This window comes from Poecilia reticulata, chromosome 13, assembly GCF_904066995.2.
Source record: "Poecilia reticulata chromosome 13, P_reticulata-male-v2, whole genome shotgun sequence".
NCBI lineage: Eukaryota > Metazoa > Chordata > Actinopteri > Cyprinodontiformes > Poeciliidae > Poecilia > Poecilia reticulata.
The window spans coordinates 27,109,469-27,132,836 of NC_088842.1; the positions used below are offsets into that span (position 1 = coordinate 27,109,469).

A 23,368-nucleotide genomic window follows, 5' to 3' on the forward strand; every position below is an offset into this window, starting at 1 on the left:
CTTTTATTTTGAAAATTTCTGACAGAAAGAGTTTTCTATTCTTTCATAATTGACAGAAGGAGCACAGAGCACGGTCCTCCTCCTCCTCCTCCGTCGCAGCTTACAACTCAAGTGTTCACCGGGAAAACATAATAAGAAATTCGCTTTGAGAATGAATCTGGAAAGTAAAAGAATGGAGGCATATAACAGAACCTAGAATGGGATTTTTTTTTGATTAGTGGCAATTGCAGCTATAAACTGTGACACATATGTTTTATCATTGGGTTTGTTTTGTTTTTCACAATGTGCGAGGGATGGATGTGGGATGGATTCCAGTTTATTTTCGCCATGGATACAAGGACTGGCAAGTTATCAGCATGAATTACTGAGGACAAAAAAACAACTTGATCTCAATGTTAAATTCAAATTTGGAGGACTGACCATGGTGAAAAGAACGGGACTGTTATTTTCACTGGTGTATTTTATGGGGGAGCTTTGGCTCACTTCGCAGCAAGTCCTGAGAATTGGTAAGTTAAAAAGAGTCATTTTTAAAAGTAATCTCCTCTGTGCATTCATTAGCTCTTTTAGTATGTGACTTTTCATTGTTTTTCAACGAGCCTGGGGGTTGTTCAATAATTTAAAATGTAATAAAGGACATTTTGTGGCATTATTATATTGCATGCTTTATATATGAGGAGAAATGAACAAAAATCAATCATAAGACCTACATAAAGACAAATTCTAGCTACAGTCAAAAAATTTCTGCTGTCAAAATGTGATACTTTAACGCTCAGAAACACTAAAGAATTTCTGTCAGTTAAATATGAATGTTTATGTAAAATACAATGACACTGTAGCATAACTAGCAGTTTTTTTTTGGTATGGATACAGCTGTTGGCTGTTCAATGACATCAATTTTCTTATTCAAAATCATGCTAATCCACTTTGGTTTGCCAATGCCCTTCTCTCGCTCCTATGCTATCATGTTGACATTATAGCCTGCAGTGAAATGGATGAATTAGTTCATCAGTTGAAACTTACAGCATGTTCTAGAAAAAAAAAACATCTTGTAGCATAGCAGTGTGAAATACACAAAACAGAAAAGTGAGCAACCTTTATACTGAAAACCAGAGCCGGCTCAAGGTTGTAAGCACAATTTAATTTGGGGCCCACCGTCCACCACAGCATCACTTACGCACCATTACATTGTCCATGATTGTGCTTCTTTTTCCATTACATTCAAATTCAAACAGATAAAAATTTAATTACTCAGTTAAGGTGTGAATGAAATGCTTTTCCAGCTCAGAAAAAAAAGGAAAAATTATTAGCTCAGCTTAAAAGTAGGACTTTGTTGACATAATTCTCAAATTATGAAGGATTTTACATGTAAGTAAACTAATGGCACTTACATGTGGCAATAATTGTCACACATAAGACATAATACATATGTGGCAATACATACGACATATTTGGCAATATGTCTTATGCATTTTTGGGGGCAAGGGGCTCCAAAGCAACCAATGGACCCTCAGCTGTCACAAAGTTTACTTGTGCCTCAGGCCAGCCCTCCTTCAAGCTCATTTAGCCTCAAGTGGATCCCATTGCTCCCGTTTCATTATTCCCCTTTGATTTCTGACGCAACTCTGCAACAATGAGCTGGTGTTTGCAAGCAAATTAAAGATTGCTACTTCTTTTCTTCTCTGCCATTAGTTTTGTGTTCCTCCCATGGGTTAGCAGATTGCATCATAAATATAGCTTTTTAAAATTTAGACCTCAGGACTCCCTGCTCTCCGCTTTTATAGCCACGGGCACCGCTTGTGTTTTTCTCAATTTCTTTAACTTCTTAAGACTTTAATATTGTATAATTGTGGAGTTGCATAACTACCACGGCTGTCAGGCCTTCGCTATCACCCTCTTTCTCCAGCTGAGCTCAGTATTGTTAATCTCTCTCAATCGTCTATCATTTTCCGAGGTCACCTAATCTGTCATTCTCTGCATGACCCCCACACTTCTTAATCTCCCCCATATGGTGTGTGGCTTGACTCAATTAACGTTTTCCTAACTTGGCAAGTGTTTAGAATATGACCGGCTTTCACTCTTTCCACTGGGGTTGGTAATAATGGTAAATCTTCTCCCCCAAGCCCTTAAACAACTAACACTAATCTTCTTTATGCAGAAAAGTCTCTTCCCCAAATATGGTACTTAGGCAGCACATAAATCTAATCGCTGGGGAGAGCAGAGGCAGCAGCTTCGGGTTTCCACTATATTTCCCGGTTTAAGATTTATTTTTCTGAAGTCTGTGTGTTTTATGTAGATGATACAAGATTTGCTTATTTATGGTGATCATATTTTTGCTCGTGGGCTTGTGAGCAACTATCTTGTACACAGAGAAACCTCAGTGCTCCACATCAAACGAGCAAACTAGACTGTTTAGGACCTCCTCCTTCATTCACAGTCTGGCATGAACCCATGCTGGAGTGGTGGCGTTGAAGGGCTGGGAGGGGAGGGGGGAAGGAGCTCTCACTGGGTAGCAGCCCAGAATGGTGAGGAGAAGAAAAAGACAACACTATGTCATTGTGATTCGGCGCTTAAAAAGATTCCCCTTCGAGAGATATTTCTGAGTCACAAAATCAAGTTCTTCAGGGTAACCTATACATTTACGACCAGAGGGATAAAAGTCATTGGCATTATAGTTATTTTCTAATAAAAGAAAGGAAAATAGGTCCTTAACAAGCACTGCCTAAAGGTTATCAGAATCTGCCAGAAACCAGAGCAGAATCTGTTATCTTAGTGACCTGCTAGCATTCATTATTCGGTCCATTACAAAACAAATGGAAGGGCAATGATCCTAAATGTTATCTATAAAATTATTGATGGGAGCAATAACAGATTTTTCCAGAGCTCATTAATTCTAATACTGTGTAGCAATGTTCAACCTATACTTTGTTTTTTGACCATAATTTTTTAATTCTTTAGTTTCTAAACAGATAAACAAAGGTAGCCAAATACAGCGATGAACAAGTATTGTAATTTATATTGTTATTGTGAAAAATAATGACAGGAATTTCTTGCTTAGTAAAACTATGATGGTGGCTCTTATAAAAGAAAACTGAGTGTGGTAAGAATTATTCCGCATACCATTTGAACTGTTGTTAAGCTATTAGTTGACTCAATTTGTGCTGTATATGATTGAATTTAATATTCTGTACTGTTAGTAGACCAGCATAACTTAATGTAGCACATTTTGTGAAGTATGCTTTTAGATAATGAATAATTAATTTTGTTTATTTGTTTTTGGGAGGCTCTGACTTCCCTCAGACATTTATTTCCAAAAGACTGCAACATAAAAAAACGAGAAAAACTTCAACTATCAAATATAGTAATAACATTTCAAGTCCTTTTTACACGTTACTTGCCAAAAGATGCAAGTAGGCACAATTTAAAAGTCAGATAATAAACCAAAAATAGGTCAGAGATGTTCATCATCCCTGATGCTGTGACCTTCTTATCCCTTCGTTTGTTTTTCTTGGTAACTTGCGGAGAAAAGGGAGCAGATTGCCCCATGTGTCAAAACTAAACAGACTGGGTGAAATATTTACTCCTCGTGTTATTTTTCTCAGTACACATAATGAACATCAGTCTATTGTGACATTTTTTTTTATTAAACTAAATAATGATAAAGAAAATTTACATAAAAATTGAAGATATCATGAAGGTCTTTTTATGTTGCAGCTTTTAGGACAAAACGCTATGCATCAATCAAATGGTCATGAATTGGAATCTGACGACTTTTCCTTCATCAGCTCTGATGGGTGAAAAGGACAAATTCTGAAAATTTTGACTATTTCCATTTGTTAAATGTCAACAAAAGGAAATCACAATTTTTGTTCCATAAATACATCAAGCAGCATGTACTTTGATTTACATCAAATTTGTATCAGATAAAATACAAATTTTAATAATAAGCTTTTGTTAAGGTCATTAAAAGCTTTGATGAAAAATATGGAATAATTGGCCGACAAAAGCCACATTGTTGCACCAATATAAACAATTCTACTCTATTGCATAATATATAAAAGTCATGCCATGTAGCTAAAGCCTTAAATTGGGTCATGAAATGTTTCACTGCATCTTTTTATCCTGCATGCAACCAAATTCCTATCATACATTCAAAGATTTGCATCTACTCCACACAAATCACGTTAAAATCAAAAGCTACACTGCACAAGTTGGAAAGATTAGTTATAGTGTCACTCGTTCTTCATATCTGTCACAATCGTTTAAAAACTAAACATTTATTTAGGCTTGTATTTGCTTATTGTAACCTCTGTAAGCTTGTTTGAGTCTGTTGGTAATGTGAAGGATTTCTACTAAACACATGAATAATTTCTACTGTCATTTGTACTGACGTATTTTAAAGCTAACCGATTTCCAGGTACAGAAAACAATTTCTGAATCACTTCTGAACATTATAAATATTCTCTCCAGAATGCCGGGGCAATCATGAAAAGCCTCTGCGGACAACATTTACCCAGTCTCATTGGAGTGCATTTGTCGGAGCCTAAAGCAGAGACAAACATAATTATTATTGGTTGATACAAGCAGAATAATTTGCATAGTCTAATAATTGAAAGCTCAGAGTTTTCACCACCATGCATGTATAAGCTCATTTGAAAAATCGTTTTTCACAATACAAGAGGAACTCTTGTGTTGCCATCTAATGTTCATGATGTGTGTCATCCTAGATATTAGGTTTTCTGCAGAGTGAGAACATTTTCTGCATATGTGCTGATGTGGAACAGGGTTGATTTCTTAGACCAACACTCATGTTGAGGATAAATAACCATGGCTCTTAATCCTCTCTTTTGCACTCTTCAAATCAAGAAACTCATTACACTTAGCAGAAAATCTAAAGTTCTTTACTCAAGTGGAAATGAAGGGAAAATAATTTACCTTCTCTCTCTGTGCCGTTCCACTGAGCTTCAGAGAGGAAATGAAAAACAGTAAAACAAATCAGATACATTTGTCATTTGACAACAAAAGTATATAAAAATGTTCAGGCATTTATAATTATTATTGTATCATCTGAATTTGGCAATCAATGTTTTATTAATAAGACATTTTTGGCTAAAATGTAAGGGAAATTCTTTAAATGAGGATTGCAATAAAAAAAATGTGAATGAACATATTTGAATAGCAGCATTTATTTTCACTCCTTGTTAATAATGGATGTTTTTTAAAGTGTTCAAATGTGATGAAAAATCCCGCTGTGGGACTGCCACTTGGATTGTTTTGTTTCTGGAGCGATATTAAAGCTGCAGCCTTGGCACACACGGCTAACAAAATGGACCAGATGGTCAAGAACAGGCCTATTTCTCATTTTACACATATGAAAAACCGTCTCAGGTGGAGCATGTGCCCACATTTCACTTAGGATGGTAGGCATCGCATGCATGTCTGAGAATTGTATATTCCAGTGGACAGAGAATTAAGGACTTTAACAGATCCCAGCAGCTGCTCTCTGAGGCTTGGTAACCATAATTAGGATTGGCACTTTCAAGCATGCTTTTAGTGACCAGGGAGTCCGGACAAGGCTCTCTCAGTTTGGGGTTCCAGGCTATGCTACACCGAAGAAAAAGGTCATTCACAATCAGGGTCTCAAGGGGAGCTTTTTTAAAGGACTCTCTCCTTCCAAAATCAATTACAATTTCACAGGCAATTCTTCAAAGAGTGTTCAGTGCAGTGACCTGTTACATCTGTGTCCTCTGTGTTAAAGTCAGGCTAGTTTCAACATCAAAACTGAATCTTTATTAATAATCTAGGTTATTCTGAAAAATAATTACAAGCTGACAATTCTGAACTTTTCTAACTTTAAATTACCATACTTTAGTCCCCATTTTATTAATATAAATGTGTCACTTTGTGGGGAATTAATATAATAGTTTTAAGTGAGAGTCTTATGTCTTCAAGATTAAAATGATAATCTTAATCAGATTCTCAATTCAGATTGAGAATCTGAATCAAACATTCAGATTCTCAAAAAATTGGAAAATAGTATGCCGCCAATACTCATAGGGTTTAGGAACCACAGCCAGTTACAAACAGTTGAAATCTTCTAAAAACGCTTAATCAGCACAGGGGAAACAGTCTCCCGCAGAAGCTAATATCAGTCTTCCATATCGCTACTCATGCGGGAACTGCCAAGGAAAATAAATGGCGCTCCAAGATTGGCTGCTTGGCAAAACGTCAGCCAATAGCAAGTCAACTAGCATTGTCCCTAGCTATGCCAGATTTCCAAGTTGTATTTTCTTTTGCATATTTTTGATATGCTCTGCGAAAAATTTCACAAATAATTTGGAGTTACGTTCCACAGAAAAACCCACACCTTCAGAATCTACCTAAATTCTTTTTTAGGCTTGGCTTCACAACATTCACAAAGCTGTGCTTATGCTAGTAAATTAAGTACCTTTATGTTACCACAACTTTTCCTTCCACTTAATTTTCCATTTTTATATTGTCTTCTGGAAAACTGTCAAATGAGGAGTATTTCCCATGAATGTGTAAGTCATGACATAATATTTCAAAACCTTTTAACATTTGTAAACTTTATATTATGAGTCTTATATAATATTTTGACTTTCTGGGAAACAAATAGTTTTTTATTAGCTGTAAGTCATCAAAATCAACTGAAATAAGCAAATAAACTATAATACTCTTTATGTGATGAGTCTATATTGAATTACTGAAATAAATCTACTTTTCAGTGCAATTCTAGAGATGCATCTCTAGTGTCTTTTCATAAACATCACCTCGAAAGGCCCACATGTTTTAAGATAATTCACTAACAAGAAGTGGTGACAATCCAACATTTCCCTGGCCTTAATCTCAATGTTCTTCATGAGCTTTTTTATCTACATATTTTATGTAGTACTCACGCCTGGCCGGAGTTACGTATGTGTATACTGCCAGCTGTGCCAGGGCAGCCATGTTTCTGGGGCAGCAGGCTGGATTAAGATTTGGATAGTTTTCAGAATGAATTTTTTTTCCCCCCCAAACACTGGAACAACCCCCTCCTCCCTGAGGCAAAGGACCGCGCAGTCACAGTAGATGAAAGATAACGCTGCATGTGTATATACAATGTGGATGTCAATTAAGTTAAGAAATAATATTTAGTGTTTACAAATTGTGATGATGTAATTGGATTTAGAATGTTTTGATTGGGTGGGAAAAGTGCAGTCTTTCAGTGGTTTTTACACTGAAAGATCTCAGAGTAGAGTGTTACTGTCACTTTAAAGTGTTGATTATGGCTAGAGATGCACTGATCTGTTTCTTTACTGATTTGCCATCTCTGGTTTTGTAAACCTTTGCTGATGTTATGAAATACAATTTTTTTTAAGGAAATTCAATCCAGCCTTTTTTTTTTTAGAAGCATTCAATTAATATATGAAACAGCAGTCTTTGTATATATTATAAGGGAATAAGCATCCTTACAATGAGACTGAGATTCCTACAATGCTGCCAACATGTCTAAATTCAGTATGTACCATAACAGGAAGAAATGTTATGCTTAAATGGATGAAAAAGAGTAACACTGCTGTTATATGTATAGCTTATATATTATGCAAAGATTCCAAACTTTACAATCTCCAACACTGTCATAGTGCTGGAGATGTTAACCTCCAACATGTTTTCCCTCTTCCACTGGTTTGCAAAAAAATATATCTTTTGGTACATCGACCTTATCCAACCCTCTGATACTTTTTTGAAAGCTATTGTGTCAGTTTGTGAAAATCAGGTTATGTAAATAAGCTCAGGGAGGGTCAAGCTCTGAGCCGAATGAAACTAAATCCAGTCATCTCATGTAGGACTCTTAGCAGGTATTACATGGCAGAAATAAACATGAAACTGAACCAATGCAATTGTGAGAATTCAGTTCAAACTGAGGGAAAAAACAGACACAGTGGTACGAAATGTAAATACTGTGTTGGTAACAATGGTGAGACTATATACTGTACCTAATAAGGTTTTCGTAAGGTTCTCAACCTATATTTTCTCTCTTACAGGGGGCATCTTTGAGACCCTTGAAAATGAACCAATTAGCGTTGAAGAACTGGCCTTTAAATTTGCTGTAACCAACATAAACAGGAACCGGACCTTAATGCCAAACACCACGCTGACCTACGACATCCAGAGAATAAATCTATTTGACAGTTTTGAAGCCTCCAGAAGAGGTAAGGATCATTCGCTCCCTAATCTTTTTATAGTTAAGGCAGAGCTATGAATTTGACCCTGATGGCCATTTGTTTGTTCCATGTGTTCCTCCAGCATGTGACCAGTTGGCTCTAGGAGTTGGGGCTGTGTTTGGTCCATCTCACAGCTCATCGGTCAGTGCGGTTCAGTCAATCTGTAACGCACTGGAAGTCCCTCACATCCAAACCCGATGGAAACACCCTTCAGTGGACAACAAGGACAGCTTCTACATTAACCTCCACCCTGAATACGCCTCCATCAGCAGAGCTGTGTTAGACATAGTGCAGTTCTACAAGTGGAAAGCAGTCACTGTAGTCTATGAGGATGCAACTGGTGAGTCAAAATGACATATGCATAAAATTAAGAGGTATGAAAATGTTTTTCATACCTCTTGCACCCTTTACGCATTTTGGTATATTACAACCACAAACTTTGAGGCATTTCATTGGGATTTTATGTAATAGACAAAGTAGCAAAGTTGTCAATTTAAAGGAAAATGGTCAATGGTTTTAATTTTTTTGCCAATCTGAAAGGTGCATTTCTACTCCTCCGCTACACCTAAATAAAGTCAATTTCAACAAATTGTCTTCGGAAACTGCACAGGTGGTAAACCTCTGAGCTGAACTATTAGGACAACCCTGGTTGAGGCTGCAAAAGTCCTGATCTTAAGGCAAATGTGTTCAGTTTCCACCAGGATGACAATGCTAAACATGCAACCATATACACAAAGGAATGGTTTACAATAAAGCATACACGTGTTGGTGTGGTCCGGTGAAATCTAGCTGAGAATCAGTGAGCTGATCAGTCAATATAGGACATTTTAGTTAAAATTTTTTTAAATAGTGGATTTAAAATAAAAATTTAAATCTTTTTGTTCCTACTGTTATTTTCTGTACGAAATAAATAAAATGCATGTAAATGCAATGGATGGTTGTCAGATACTAATTAATTTCCTACATATGTGTTTATTTTTTTTTTATTTACTGATTAATACTACAAATAGGAGCAGGTGAAAAAGAGAAAAAAATTCCTAAACAGTTACTCTAGGTTTTGCTAATGGTCTTTTCAGGTTACTTCTGAAACAAAAAAATATTCCAAAATAAAACAAAAATCTATACTTTTGGTCGTTACTTAAAATCTGAATTACACTAACCCACTTTAAACAGTTATGTACTATAAAAATACAGGAAACAGAAAAAATAATTTAACTGAGCTCCACAGCTCTCATGAATAACCTACAGATTTACAACAAGATAGCATAATTGGCTACTGTCAAATGCAACAGGACATGAAAAACAATCAAACTTATCACAGCTTAAAAGAAAACACATCACTCTCCAGCTGTTACACTTGGACAACATACCCTGCTGATATTGAAACACAGGCTTTCATTGTGAGTGACTAACACTCCACTGTTGCTATGTACAGACATTTGTCACTCACCAGCAGATCACAACAGCACGACTATATGATAATAAAAACTATTGCACATAAATCAAGCAGAAATACAACATCTATTCATAGGGGATACAAATAGGTACTAGAAATAAAGTTGAAATGTTTAAACTCCATCCTGCATTACACAACTCAAAGATAAAGCGAACAAAACAGCTTTCCTACCTTTAAAATAAACAGCTTCTTTTTCAAATGCCGTTTTCCCAGCTTTTCGTGAAACTGTCGGTGTCCAAAATTCGCGTCTGAAAATAATTAAACACAATTTTCATATATTTTTTAGCAGTTTGTAAGCAATATTAATTATGTTTCTGCACAACTCCTAATCATAATGGGCTCATTCTAATCCACTTTTACAAACGAAACCCACTTTTTCTCAGTTTTACCAGATAATAGTATTAATTTATTAAATCGAATGTAGAAAAGTGACTTTTGTAGTTTCCCCTCGTGTCCACCAGAGGGAGACGAAGTAATTATACCAAAATTAACATAACATTTTAAATAGAAGGATATAAAACGATAGCGAAAGTCGCATAATTTATTTGAATGTTTTCATAAGGTGGAATTTGCATGCATATTTGATACAAATAAGTTTTTATCTCAAAATCAACTAAGAACTTACCAACGTGGAAGTCAAACATTCTCGCTTCTTCGACAAATTTCTAATGCTACAAAAAAGGATAGCAATTAGCTGTATAACGGTCAACTATGGCAACAAACAGACATCCTTTATGGCTTTACTTGTACAAAAAACGGATTGTATTGTTATCATTTTAATTTCATTTTACCCATTGTATTGCTAACCTAGCAAAACTAAGCAAGACTCTAGACATCGGCTTCCTTTACTGTGTGGTTCTAAACGTATTTGTTGAGATTTCCTATCACTGCCCCCTAGAGGTCATCTCAAAGACCTGCAATGATACAAACTGTCAAAGTTACACTTGACAAATTGAGCAAAAAAAGGTCACTGTTGTATTATATTTCTATCACATTCATCTTACAGCAGTCTTTGTACACCCAAGAAATGTAGCCTTTATGGAAAACTAGAAAGAACAAAACCAATCTTTCATGTACTGTGAAACATTTGAGTGGTACTATTATGCTAACTTGATTCCATTCCTGAGACATGTAACTGAGGCTAAGGTTTATCTTTCATCAGGATAATAACTCTAAGCATACACCTAGAGCTTGAAGCAGTGGTTAGTTGAGAGCATATTGATTTGTTAGAATGGCCCTGTCATATTCCAGACCAAAATCCAATGGAGAATATGTGGCAAGACTTATAAATTAATGTTCACAGGTGCTCTCCATCTACTCTGGCTGAGTTTGAGCCATTTTGCAAAGAGAAATAGGCAACACCAGTCTTTAGATGTGCAAAGCTGGCAGAGACATAATTAAAGGCTTGCAGCTGTAAATACAAATGTCCACTTATGTTTTTCCGGATTCTATTTGTAGAAATAAAATGCAAAATATTTGTATTCTGTGTTTTTCCCTTCAACAAAATGTGACACTTTGTGTTGGACTGTAACTCCTGATGCAATACATAAAAGTTAATAGTAGGGCAACACGGGAATGATAAATATTATTTACTTCTTGGTTTAGTTCTGCTGAAATGTGTATAGTCCAATAATTGTGGCCTGTTGTTTAATTTAAAGGTCTGATTCGTTTGCAAGAGTTGATCAAAGCTCCATCCAGATATACAATCAAAATCAAGATCCGGCAGCTGCCATCAGGAAGCAAAGATGCCCGTCCCCTGCTGAAAGAGATGAAGAAGGGGAAGGAGTTCTTTGTTATCTTTGACTGCTCTTACCAAACATCAGCTGATGTCCTAAAGCAGGTAATCAAGTTTTATAAATACAAAGGCTACAAATAGAAGTTTTATTTAACATTCTCAGATATATGTGACATGTGCTACTGTGGTTTTGGGTTTAATGTTGACCCTGAGCAAGAGTAGTCCAATTCTACTCTGAAATCCTATTTTCTATTTCCAATCCAGGAAAAGACATTGCACAGATTAATTGGAAAAAGGACAAAATTATGACATTTACTCACTGGGACTCATGTTAATACAAACTATCCAAAAAGCACAAAATGAATCAAAGTAAATGAATGCATTGCCAAAATTGTGGTTTGGGTGTGATCTAAAAAGTAAAAAGGACTATATTTTATTCTCACTTCATCCCTGTAAAAAGTGTAACTAAAAGGAAAACTGAACGCCATCTTTATTTCTGTTTAGATCCTGTCTATGGGAATGATGACTGAATATTATCACTACTTCTTCACCACATTGGTAAGAAAAAATAGTCCATCAATGAGCTGATTATGGCACGTATAAGCGCTTTCTTTTATGATTATTCAATAAATTTGAATATTTTTAAAGTGAAACAAATGAGTTACACTGAAACGAATGTTTGAAAGCCTATAGTTAAGGAAAACATGACATTTTTAATTTGTATTGATTCTTCATCTTTGACCCAGTTGTTGAATTTTACAGGACTTGTTCGCTCTTGACCTGGAGCCTTACCGCTACAGTGGGGTCAACATGACGGGATTTAGGCTGCTCAACGTGGACAATCCTAGAGTGGCTTCGGTGCTGGAGAGGTGGGCCATGGAGCGACTGCAGGCTCCCTCCAAAGTCGAGACTGGAATGATGGAGGGAATGATGACCGTAAGTTTAATCTGACATACAAATCTGGGTAGTAGCCTACAGACATTCAATATAGACATGGGAATGACTTTTGTTACTGGCCTGATTTATTACAGCAGTTAATTTTCCCTGATTAGGGTCAATAATTCCGTATTTAAATGTATGCTTAGATCCCACACACATTCATTAAATGCTCCTCAGCAAGTTACAGGGAAAGTATTTTTTTTATTATTTTACATAGTGGGAAATATTTGTCTTATTTGAACTTTAACATTCTCTCCAGAAGACATTTGGCTTATCCATGTGGGCAGTTTTGATGATTCTGATTTCTGAGTAGAAGGCATACAGATAACTTGCCTACCCTTTCTAACCAAGTTCCTTTCTTCTGAGGGGAAATGATCTGATCAGATAGTTAAAACATGGACCTAATTGCCTATTCCAACAGGACAATGATTCCAGACACATAAAAACAGATTTTTAAATGGATTTAAAAAAAAGGCTAACATTCAGCTTCCAGATGGCCTGCCCAAATCCCCACCTTAACTGTACTGAAAATTTGTAGATTTTACTTAAAAGTCAAACCTGTGCCAGAAAACCAACCAATTTAAAAGCACTCTACTACTACTGCCAAAAAATGTGATCCAATATCCAGCCAGAATTATGCCAAATGCGTGTTGATGCCAAAAAAAAAGTGTTGTTGAAAAGCAGTTTTCTAAAGGATATTTAACAACACATTAGTGGAGGGTTTGTACATATTTAAAACACTTCTATGGATAGTTATGAGGATTAGAGAACATGTCTAGTAAATGTAAACATGTGCCCCTAAGGCCTAGCTGTACTTTAGAGAAAATCAACAACAGCCTAAATGTAATAGGCTATTCGTGCTCAGAAAGACTGTTTTGACCAGAAATATATTTAAAGTCTAATTTCAAGACCAGATTACAGAGAAAAACTATAACATGAAGCACCCTGGGGCTCTCAGCAATTAATAAGGATAAAGAAATAGTAAGAACAAATCCTGAGTTTTTTCTTCGCTCATTTTGCACAATCTTTTTTTTTTTTTTGCTAGAATGTTAAAGTTAAAGTTATGTTAAATGAAACAATGTATTTTTTTGTTATCATAAAGCAAGGAATTATCTGCAAATGAAATAATTTTAGAGAGGCAAAAAGGGTTCTATTGAGATTAATTTCATTTTATTTGATGCAGTGGATGCAACAGATTCTGTGTACAGTCTGAAAATTGAACACCAAACTGTGCTCACCATGAGTGATTGTGGTTTTCTGTGTGATTGCATCTGATTCGAAGAACCACATGAGGCCGTGCACATGCATCAACAGTCCTGATGTGATAAGTGCGCGGCATGCGATTTGTGATCCCGCAGATGGATTATGATGATGGACGTGTTTCTCTTCCAGACTGAGGCGGCTCTGATGTATGATGCTGTTTACATGGTGGCTGCTGCCTCACAACGCACCTCACAGATCACCGTCAGCTCCCTGCAGTGCCACCGACACAAACCCTGGCGCTTCGGATCGCGCTTCATAAACCTGCTGAAGGACGTGAGTTAGCTCCATCCATCCATCCATCCATCCATCCATCCATCCATCCATCCATCCATCCATCCATCCATCCATCCATCCATCCATCCATCCATCCATCCATCCATCCATCCATCCATCCATCCATCCATCCATCCATCCATCCATCCATCCATCCATCCATCCATCCATCCATCCATCCATCCAATATGTCTGAGCAATGCTTCCTACTCAGGATGAAATTAGCTTATTTCAACATCACAATATTCTAGATGGAAATATTTTATATTTCATCAGGTAAACCAGCATATACAAAAATATCCATTGGATGTGGTTCTCTGCTTAATTATTAATTCTCTAAAATATTCTCAGATTTTTTATTTTATTTTTTTGCTTGATTTTTCATCCATTCATAAAACAAAAGAGTAACTGTTTGTATTTTCTGTCCTCTCTTTTGTCTCAGACACAATGGGACGGTTTGACAGGACAAATCGCCATTAACAAGACAGACGGTCTGCGCAAAGAATTTGATTTAGATGTGATCAGCCTAAAGGAGGACGGCTTGGAGAAGGTGAACCCTCTGACACATGTACTGTTAGTGAACAACACAGGCGTTTTTCAAAGCTTCATTTGCAAGGCTTTTCTCCCTATTTAAGTCATATCTTCATTTGAAAACCGTATCAAGTTATTTTTGTCTAACATTCAAATCTTTTTGATGATCTAAGACAAAAAGGCAAAAACAAAAGAAATCTGTTGGGGGTAAATACTTTGCCACAGCACACTTGAGAAATAAATTTATTTTATTTAAATTAACGGACATTGAGACAACAACACATTTTTGTCTGATTACTGGTATTATTAATTTTTCAACAGGTTTTCAACCATTTTTTTGCTCAGTAATAATTAAATGAAAACATAGACCCTGATATGTGATGTTCAAAATATAATTCACATGAAGAAATTTGTTAAATAATTTTATACCGTGATGCAAATAATTGGACCTTCCTGATTTTTTTTTACCTTCCTTTAAGCTCACTGAAAATAGCACGCTACATTATGACAGTGCAGTAAGAGGTTTATTATCTGTTAATGGAATAATAACACCTAAAAGCTTTAAGGCAAGTTCAAACAATTACAAGTGAAAAATTACATTAGAACTAATTGAAAACTTACCTGGAAGTTAGAATTAACATCCATTCTTGTATTTAGAGTTAAGCTCAGGGCTCTGTGATTAAATTTTTTTCTCTTTATTATTTTTGCAAGTCAATGACGGGCAGCCGCCTGCATAAAGTGTGGAAAAAGGTCTGTATTTTAGCTGCCTTTGCAGGCTAAAATATTAATAATACTTAGTGATTACCCTTGTGCTTTCTGTGATGTTTTCTCTTTTTCATAAAGAGAATTGGGAACTGGTGGGAAGAAATGTTGAACATTTCTGCTCTGGCTGTTTTGGTTCTAGTTGTTGTGTTCTGTTTCCCGTCCCTGCATTTTTCAATTTGCAAAAAAATCCAAACCTTTCCTTCTGCTGTATTTTTATTTATTTCCTTGCTAACAGCACCTGTTCTGGTCAGAAGTTTTCAATCATTCATCATGGGGATTAATGTCACAATAATTTAATGACTGTCCTTTTTCCCTTGGGGGGGAGGGGGGGGGGGGATAATTATATGACACAGCTGCGGTGATAAAAAAAACAAAAAACAATGTTGAGTGCAGACATTTGAATTTATTATAATGTTTTTCTAATCTAAAAAGAGACAAAACTATATATTTAGACACAAACACACACCTCAATTAATTCTTGGGCAAATGTAGCTTTGTTAGTGAAACCTCTAACATTAACTTTTAGAGACAATCAACAAGCTGCTAGTATAATTCTGACTTTCATTTAAATTGCTTGGTTTTGCAGCTATGAACCCAGCTTTTAAGCATAGTGCTTACATTTTCAACAGAGTAGAGGTCAGGATCCTCTCAAAAGGTTAATGTTGCTTAATTCCAACAATTTTAATGCCATGCCACCTCTCTCCTACTCCCCTAATATTTGGTTAACTATCACTTAGCATGCCCTAAAGGAACCACAAGCTTTTTTCAGGTCAGAAGTTTGAAATGGCTACAATTTTGAGAAAATCCACATCAACAAGAACTTAATAACATTACTGTTGTATGCTGTGTGATAATTGCACCCTAAAGAAAGAATAGGTCAAAAATAAATAATTAAAAACTCAAAATTAAAAAAAGGATTCATGCTGAAAATACATGTTAAAAGTTCTGCCTGGAATTGTACCTGTATCTGTATGTTTTCCTGTTTCCTTCTGCGTTTCTTTCCCTGATTGTGTGTTAGTTGATTTATTTAGACATAGATCACGGCTCTTCTTCTGGTTTAGTTATTCTTGTTTTCTTGTTCCTTACAGATTGGTATCTGGAACTCCCAGACAGGCCTTAATTTAACAGAAACCAACAGGGACTCCTCCACAAATGTCACAGATTCGATGGCCAACAGGACCCTCATTGTCACTACTATTCTGGTAGGAACAGAAAAAAAGTTTATCACCAGGAAACATTTGATTACCATAACAATCTTTCAAACTAAAGTGCATCCTTTGTGTCCATTACCAGGAAAATCCCTATGTCATGTATAAGAAATCGGATAAGCCGCTATATGGGAATGATCGCTTTGAAGGTTACTGCCTTGACCTACTCAAAGAGCTCTCAAACATTTTGGGCTTCTCCTACGAGGTAAAACTGGTGTCAGATGGGAAATACGGAGCACAGAATGACAAAGGGGAGTGGAACGGCATGGTGCGTGAACTTATTGATCATGTGAGTATTACTCCATTATATCTTTTTCCTATAGGAATGACAAAAAGTCTGCAGCATCACCTGAATGTGTGGCTTTTCTTTGTTCCCAGGTGGCTGACCTCGCTGTGGCCCCTCTCACCATTACCTACGTCAGGGAAAAGGTGATAGACTTCTCCAAGCCCTTCATGACATTAGGAATCAGCATCCTCTACCACAAACCAAATGGCACAAATCCTGGGGTGTTTTCCTTTCTCAACCCACTCTCTCCTGATATCTGGATGTATGTGTTGCTGGCATGCCTTGGAGTCAGCTGTGTGCTGTTTGTCATCGCCAGGTATTCTTACACAAGACTGAAAAAACAAAATCGGTTAATTCATGAGTTCAGTTTTAACCTAATTATGCAAATTCAAAATGGTTTTTTTCACACAGTAATGCACTAATAGACATTATGATATTTTTAGAGATATAATTGTGAGGATGCAACCAATATCCAGCTGGCATATAATTTAGCAATGGAATGTTTCACTAAACAATAAAGGATCAGAGTAAATGTAAGTTTTGTGGTTGTTGGAAGTTCTATTTCATTCTATTTTAATTCATGACCTTCAGGTTCACTCCATATGAATGGTACAACCCTCACCCCTGCAATCCAGACTCAGATGTGGTTGAAAACAACTTTACCTTAATCAACAGTGTCTGGTTTGGAGTTGGAGCACTTATGCAGCAAGGTATGCTTATTGACGGTTTTGGTACACCTGCACACTTCATGCCTAATAGCACCCCTTTGAAAAGTTGTATTAAAAGCTTTAAAATGAACTTTTCCGGCACTAGGCTGTACAGTGGAGAAGTTGGTAGCACTGTTGAATTGTTTCAAGAAGGTTCTGAAATCAAATCTCAACATGGCTTCTTTCTGCAAAAATGTTTTCCATGTGGGTTCTTTCTGAGTACTCCGGCTTCTTCCCACTGTCCAAAAAAATACGCATTAGGTTATTCGGTATACATGAATTCTCCTCAGGAGTGAGTGTGTGAGTGTGTGTGTGTGTGTGTGTGCGCGCGTGTGCGTGTGTTCATGTGTAACTATCCAACAGGGGACATGCGTGTCATTTTACACTGACCAACAGGGGACTCACCGTTGAAGAGGGGACATTTTGTAGGTCCCCTCTTGGAAATGACCCTGTTTTAGGGTCAGGGGTTGCAGTTAGGACTAAGGTGTGAATTGACTTTTGGTTAGGGTTAGGAAAAGGGTTAGGTATGTGATGGTTAGGGTTAGGAAAAGGGTTAGGGTTAGGCTGTAGAAATGAATGGAAGTCAATGGAATGTCCCCTGTTGGATAGTAGCGTACGACTGTGTGTGTGTGTGTGTGTGTGTGTGTGTGTGTGTGTGTGTGTGTGTGTGTGTGCGTGTGTGTGTGTGTGTGTGTGTGTGTGTGTGCGTGTGTGTGTGTATGCATCTGTGTTTATTTGTTGCCTTAAAATGGACTGATGGCATATCCCTTGCCTGGATAGGTGGATGGACATTGCAGTACCTCAAACTGAAAAATGTAGATAATATAACATTTTATTTTCTTTATTTGATAAAATTGCAGGTGCAGCAAGTATTGGCTTTCCAATAACTCCTGTAAAAATAAATTGGCCGGCAAATAAATTACAAAGATAATTACAAAGATCATTTTATTAAATCAAAAAAAAATATTTTTGTAAAGCTTTTGTAAAATAGTTCATTTTCTTTGCGGATTCGCATTTCTGCAATAAAAAATTATTTTATAAAGCTTTTTACACATCTGTAGGTGTGGCGATGAGTTTTGAGGGCACTGCATGATATTTTTTATGTAGTTTTCACAGCACAACCACATGCATAATACTACTAAAACTCCAGGTTTTATCATTATTTTAATTTTGGACGGATGATCTAACATGTCTTACTACCCCTCCAGGGTCTGAATTGATGCCTAAGGCACTTTCAACAAGGATAGTAGGAGGAATATGGTGGTTCTTCACTCTGATCATAATCTCCTCATACACTGCCAATCTGGCTGCTTTCCTCACTGTGGAGAGAATGGACTCACCGATTGACTCTGCAGACGACTTGGCCAAGCAAACAAAGATAGAGTACGGTGCAGTGCGAGATGGATCCACCATGACCTTTTTCAAGGTACATTTTTATTTATGCTAAGTCTTATTGTGACAGATGTGTCCAGATACATAAGGTTAAGTGCAGTGGCTGGGTAGTTTATTGCTGAAATGAATGCGAAATGTTTGCTCACTTGTACACAATTTGTAATTTTGTTTTTAACAGAAATCTAAGATCTCAACTTATGAGAAAATGTGGGCATTTATGAGCAGCCGAAAAAACACAGCTTTGGTGAAAAACAACCGCGAAGGGATTCAGAGGGTCCTCACCACAGACTACGCTCTTCTGATGGAGTCTACCAGCATCGAGTACATCAGCCAGCGCAACTGCAACCTCACGCAGATCGGAGGCTTGATTGATTCTAAGGGCTACGGTGTGGGAACTCCAATTGGTAAGACAGCAGGTCAATAACACCTGTAAGAAAAAGGGACACTAACACATTGCTGTAGTAAAGGATTCATACCCTTTTAGTTCTTTTTTACCTTTTGTCACATTACAACCACAATCTTCAGTGCACTATGTTAGGAATTCATGTGATAGACCAACACAATGTAGAACACGGTTGTGTTGTGAAAGGAAGAATATTTAAAGTTGCTTCTGAATAAAGATCTGAAAAGTGTGGTGTGCTTCTATATTTAGACTCATAGTAACCCTATAAATTACAGTTAGCCTTCAAAAGTCACCGAATGAGAAAATGGAGTCCACCTAGATGTAATTTCATCTCAGTATAAATACCATTTGAAGCTCTATGATGTTTTTCAGACATGTTGTAATACACCGTCACCACGTTGAAACATGGTATTGACAGCATCATGTGATATGGGTGCTAACTGAATAGAAGGCCGATTCTACAAAGTATTAAATTAGGTGAGCTGAATGTAAATGCAGATCAAGTATTTCTGTTTTTATGATGATATACATTTGGAAAACGTCACACATATTCCTTTGACTTCAAAGTTACGTGCTGCTATGTGTTGGTTTATGAACTTTGTGTTTGTAACAGGACAAAATGTGACAAGTTTTCAAGGTTATGAAAAGTTCTATAGAATGTTTGTCCAATAAACAGCATTATGCAAAGTAAGGCATTATATCAGCATAATTCTGCTGTGTTCTGCTCTAGGCTCCCCTTACAGAGACAAGGTCACCATCGCCATCTTGCAGCTTCAGGAAGAAGGAAAGCTGCACATGATGAAGGAGAAATGGTGGAGAGGGAATGGGTGTCCAGAGGAGGACAGCAAAGAGGCCAGTGCTTTGGGTGTGGAGAACATAGGAGGGATCTTTATAGTGTTGGCTGCCGGACTAGTCCTCTCAGTTTTTGTTGCAATTGGAGAATTTATTTACAAATCCAGAAAAAACCTGGACATTGAGGAGGTGAGTGTTGGCCAGTGTGAGTGGCACAACAAATATTAACAAATTATGGGACTCAAAGACTTCAATGCACCTACTATAACTTTGTGTTATCATATTCTTTTACAGGACTATGGTTATAAGAGAGCCAATAATAAAAAATTATAAGTCCGATTAAACCTAGACTTAAAAACTGCATTGCTACAATCAAAGAATATGTTTTTAACAAAAAGTTGTGTGTTTTAGTAGTTTTTAAAGTAGCGAACACAAAGATGTTAGTCTTGATTGAAAGTTTTTATTAGAATCCCTTTCTCTAAAAACAAATTATATGAGTTGTGATACTTGACTATCTGGGCTGGCCATATATTTTGGAATGCAGTGTAACATTGTTCTGCATGTCAGAAGCATTATTGCTAAGCCGTCACATTTCATCTGAATGGAGAGGCTTGAGAACATTTTATTTCTGCCATAGTAGCTTCAAAAATTGTGTGTTTGGGAGGATTTAAATCTTAGCACAGCATTGCACAGAAATGGACTTATTCGCTCACTGTTGTTTTCAAACTGTTTATGAATGACTGTTCAGTGAAATACTTGTTCATGAAGTTGGTTTACATTTTTTTGTCTAATATGAAGTTTATGAACATGCTTGTTCAAGATTTGTTGTGTTGAAATTGTTTTGGGGTGACTAAAGTCATATGAGAACGTTGCACCTTTTAATATTTGACTTTTTTTTTGTTTCATTTTTTTACTGATAGGAGGTATTAATACAAAACTCTAATAGGTACGTATGTGTGTTGGATACTCATCTTGTTGAATGCTCAAATGACAAGCTATTTTCATATTGCTGGCAAAATACACCAGATTTGCATTCACAATGTCCTGGTATTTCACTGGGTCTTCGGAAGAGAAACAAACAAGCCAACAACATCACAGTTCTGTCACTGCTCTTAACAGATCATTTCTCAAATACTCCACCTTTGCTTTACGACAGATTTTGTTTTAGGAACGCTTAATATTATAGAGCAATTAAGAGTAAATGACATCACTTCAGACATTATCCAGACATTAATGGGAAAGTAATGTGTATATTTTTATGAAATCTGGAGTTCCAAAAAACAAACAAACAAACAAACAAACAAACAAAAAAAAACAGAGGATATAAGCAGATTGCCTGAAAGCTGGTGGTGATTTTGGTGAAGGAAAAGAAAAGGGGCAAAATCAACTCTCTGTGGTGTTGGTTAGAACTAAAGCAGGTCAGAGAAAGATGAATTAACCCAGTTTTCCAGCTAGGGATATCTAAAATGTTTGCAAATGTTTTGTGGTGCATTGTCAAAATTATGGTTAAAAGAATGCTGCCATTTAGAAAAACATTAGACATTTAACCTTATTTTCAACCTGTCACCTTTAATCTGACTAAAAATGTCCTGTGTTAAGTCAGTGTGCTAGGAAGGTAACCTACAATTTTTTCTGCTTAAAAAGTTTATAAAGCATGAAAATACAAGCATTTATGTGAAAAAAAATTAATATTCTAACAATGACTAACTTAGGGTTTCCTCACTTCCCTATTTCATTTCCATCATAGCAATGTCCCTACTATTCTCTCTAAGAGTAGTATGGACTCAGGATCTTGGCAATCAAGATACATCAGGCATAAAGAGCAGTCAAATTCCATCCAACGGGCAATCAGAATATTAATTCATAACAGCTGAAACATTACAGGCAACCAAATAATGTGTTCAAGCTTTTCTTTGCAATCATAACATTGGACAGATGTAAGTTTTGCTGATGAATCCAATTCAATATAATCTGTAGCTCTTAGTTCAATAAGCAGAATTGACAGCAGGCATCTTGACTCCCCCAAATGAATGGCTGAAGTATCCTGAACAAGTTTTAGAACTACTGTTCTGTTTCTACCAGTTTTCGAAGATTTTTGTTTGCATTAACTGGCAATTAATCATCAGAAATTGGCAAATTGTTACAGCTGAATACACAATATGTGTGTTGGTTAAGTCCGGAAAGGAAATAACAATAAGGCAACATTTTCATCTGTGGTAACATAAAAACAACAATGACTTATTTCCGAATCAAGAAAAAAAAAAAAACATGATCTGTATGTCTTTTTGCTTTTCCCCAAAAGCTTTTGAAACTTTGTCATGTTAAATAATCTCAACTCCTGCAATCACCTCTATGAAACTTGTTCATCTTCTAGTGTTCGCGGTGTAACCGGGATGATTGTCAAGTCTAAACACCAACAAGTGTGTAATTTGTCACACTTCAAGCAGCTGTTAATCTGACTGTTGCATATCAGGCTTCTAGCTAACTAGGGTCAGCATGTCCACGGCTTTCTCTCATTTCTCTTTGAGATTACAGTATTATGGACCTCGTTTATATAACCTTGTGAATAGGACATAGCCCCACCATCAAACTTAAGTTCAAAGTCACTTCGGTATGTAATCAGCGAGCACGCAGTAGTTCAGCGGCTTAAGACTTTGTGAGGAGGTCATGGATCTTAAACTGGGATTGATTCAAGTATTGTGTCATTTTGTAGTATCTGTGAGGACCCATCCTGGAGAAATGTTCATGTTATAAATTTGCACCGTTTACTGTTTGTTTCTTTATTGTGAGGGATAGCAAGACCTCATTGTTTAATATTTATTATTTAAGTCAACATTAATTACAGAGTTCCTATGCATTTTTGCGAAGTCTGAAAAAGTGAAGATTTAGGAATAGCTTCTTTCTCTCTGAATGGCTTCTCAGTTAATGTGTGTATAGGATTCTGTTCATTGAGTGGTCAATGATACTCTTACCAGCTTCAATCAGCCTCTTCACAATTTCCTTTGCCTTTGTTGTGGTGATACTTGACAAGCTGACTGCCAGGGTGGAGGAAAAGGTAAGGGTGTTATTCTTACATCAAAATTTTGGTCATTTTGGCATCTTTGCTAGGTAGAAATGGTGCAATAAAAAAAATAAGTATATATATAAAAAAATATCATTTTTGGTATATCTTGACAAAAAAATCAGCTTAAACCTTATTTAACAGTGTGTCACATTAAACGATATATATTTATTGTTATTATAACCTGTAATGTTTTTTCACAAACTAACTTTGAAATGCTTTATTTTCTGACTTCCATCTCTTCCAGTGCTACATGTAAAGTCTGTTAGAGGTTAAGGATTAGATATACAGAAATTACTAAGAAATAAGTAGATTTATCTATTTAAAAAATAAAT

At 36.4% G+C, this 23,368-nt stretch overlaps 1 protein-coding gene across 2 annotated transcripts; it reads left to right on the forward strand.

The window, feature by feature from the left end:
• The first annotated feature begins 58 nt into the window (after positions 1–58).
• LOC103474988 (glutamate receptor ionotropic, kainate 1) lies at positions 59–20,844 on the forward strand. 2 transcript variants are annotated; one of them, XM_008426332.3, is made up of 16 exons: positions 59–506; positions 8,043–8,210; positions 8,305–8,562; positions 11,337–11,518; positions 11,918–11,971; positions 12,176–12,349; positions 13,745–13,888; positions 14,331–14,438; positions 15,131–15,169; positions 16,273–16,386; positions 16,478–16,681; positions 16,771–16,994; positions 17,270–17,388; positions 18,594–18,811; positions 18,956–19,181; positions 19,911–20,844. In XM_008426332.3, exons 1-16 carry the CDS (start codon positions 305–307, stop codon positions 20,198–20,200), a joined length of 2,724 nt encoding a protein of 907 aa, XP_008424554.1. In that variant the 5' UTR covers positions 59–304; the 3' UTR covers positions 20,201–20,844. The 2 variants fall into 2 exon arrangements, with proteins under 2 accessions (XP_008424554.1, XP_008424555.1); XM_008426333.3 differs by lacking the exon at positions 15,131–15,169.
• The last annotated feature ends 2,524 nt before the right edge of the window (positions 20,845–23,368 follow it).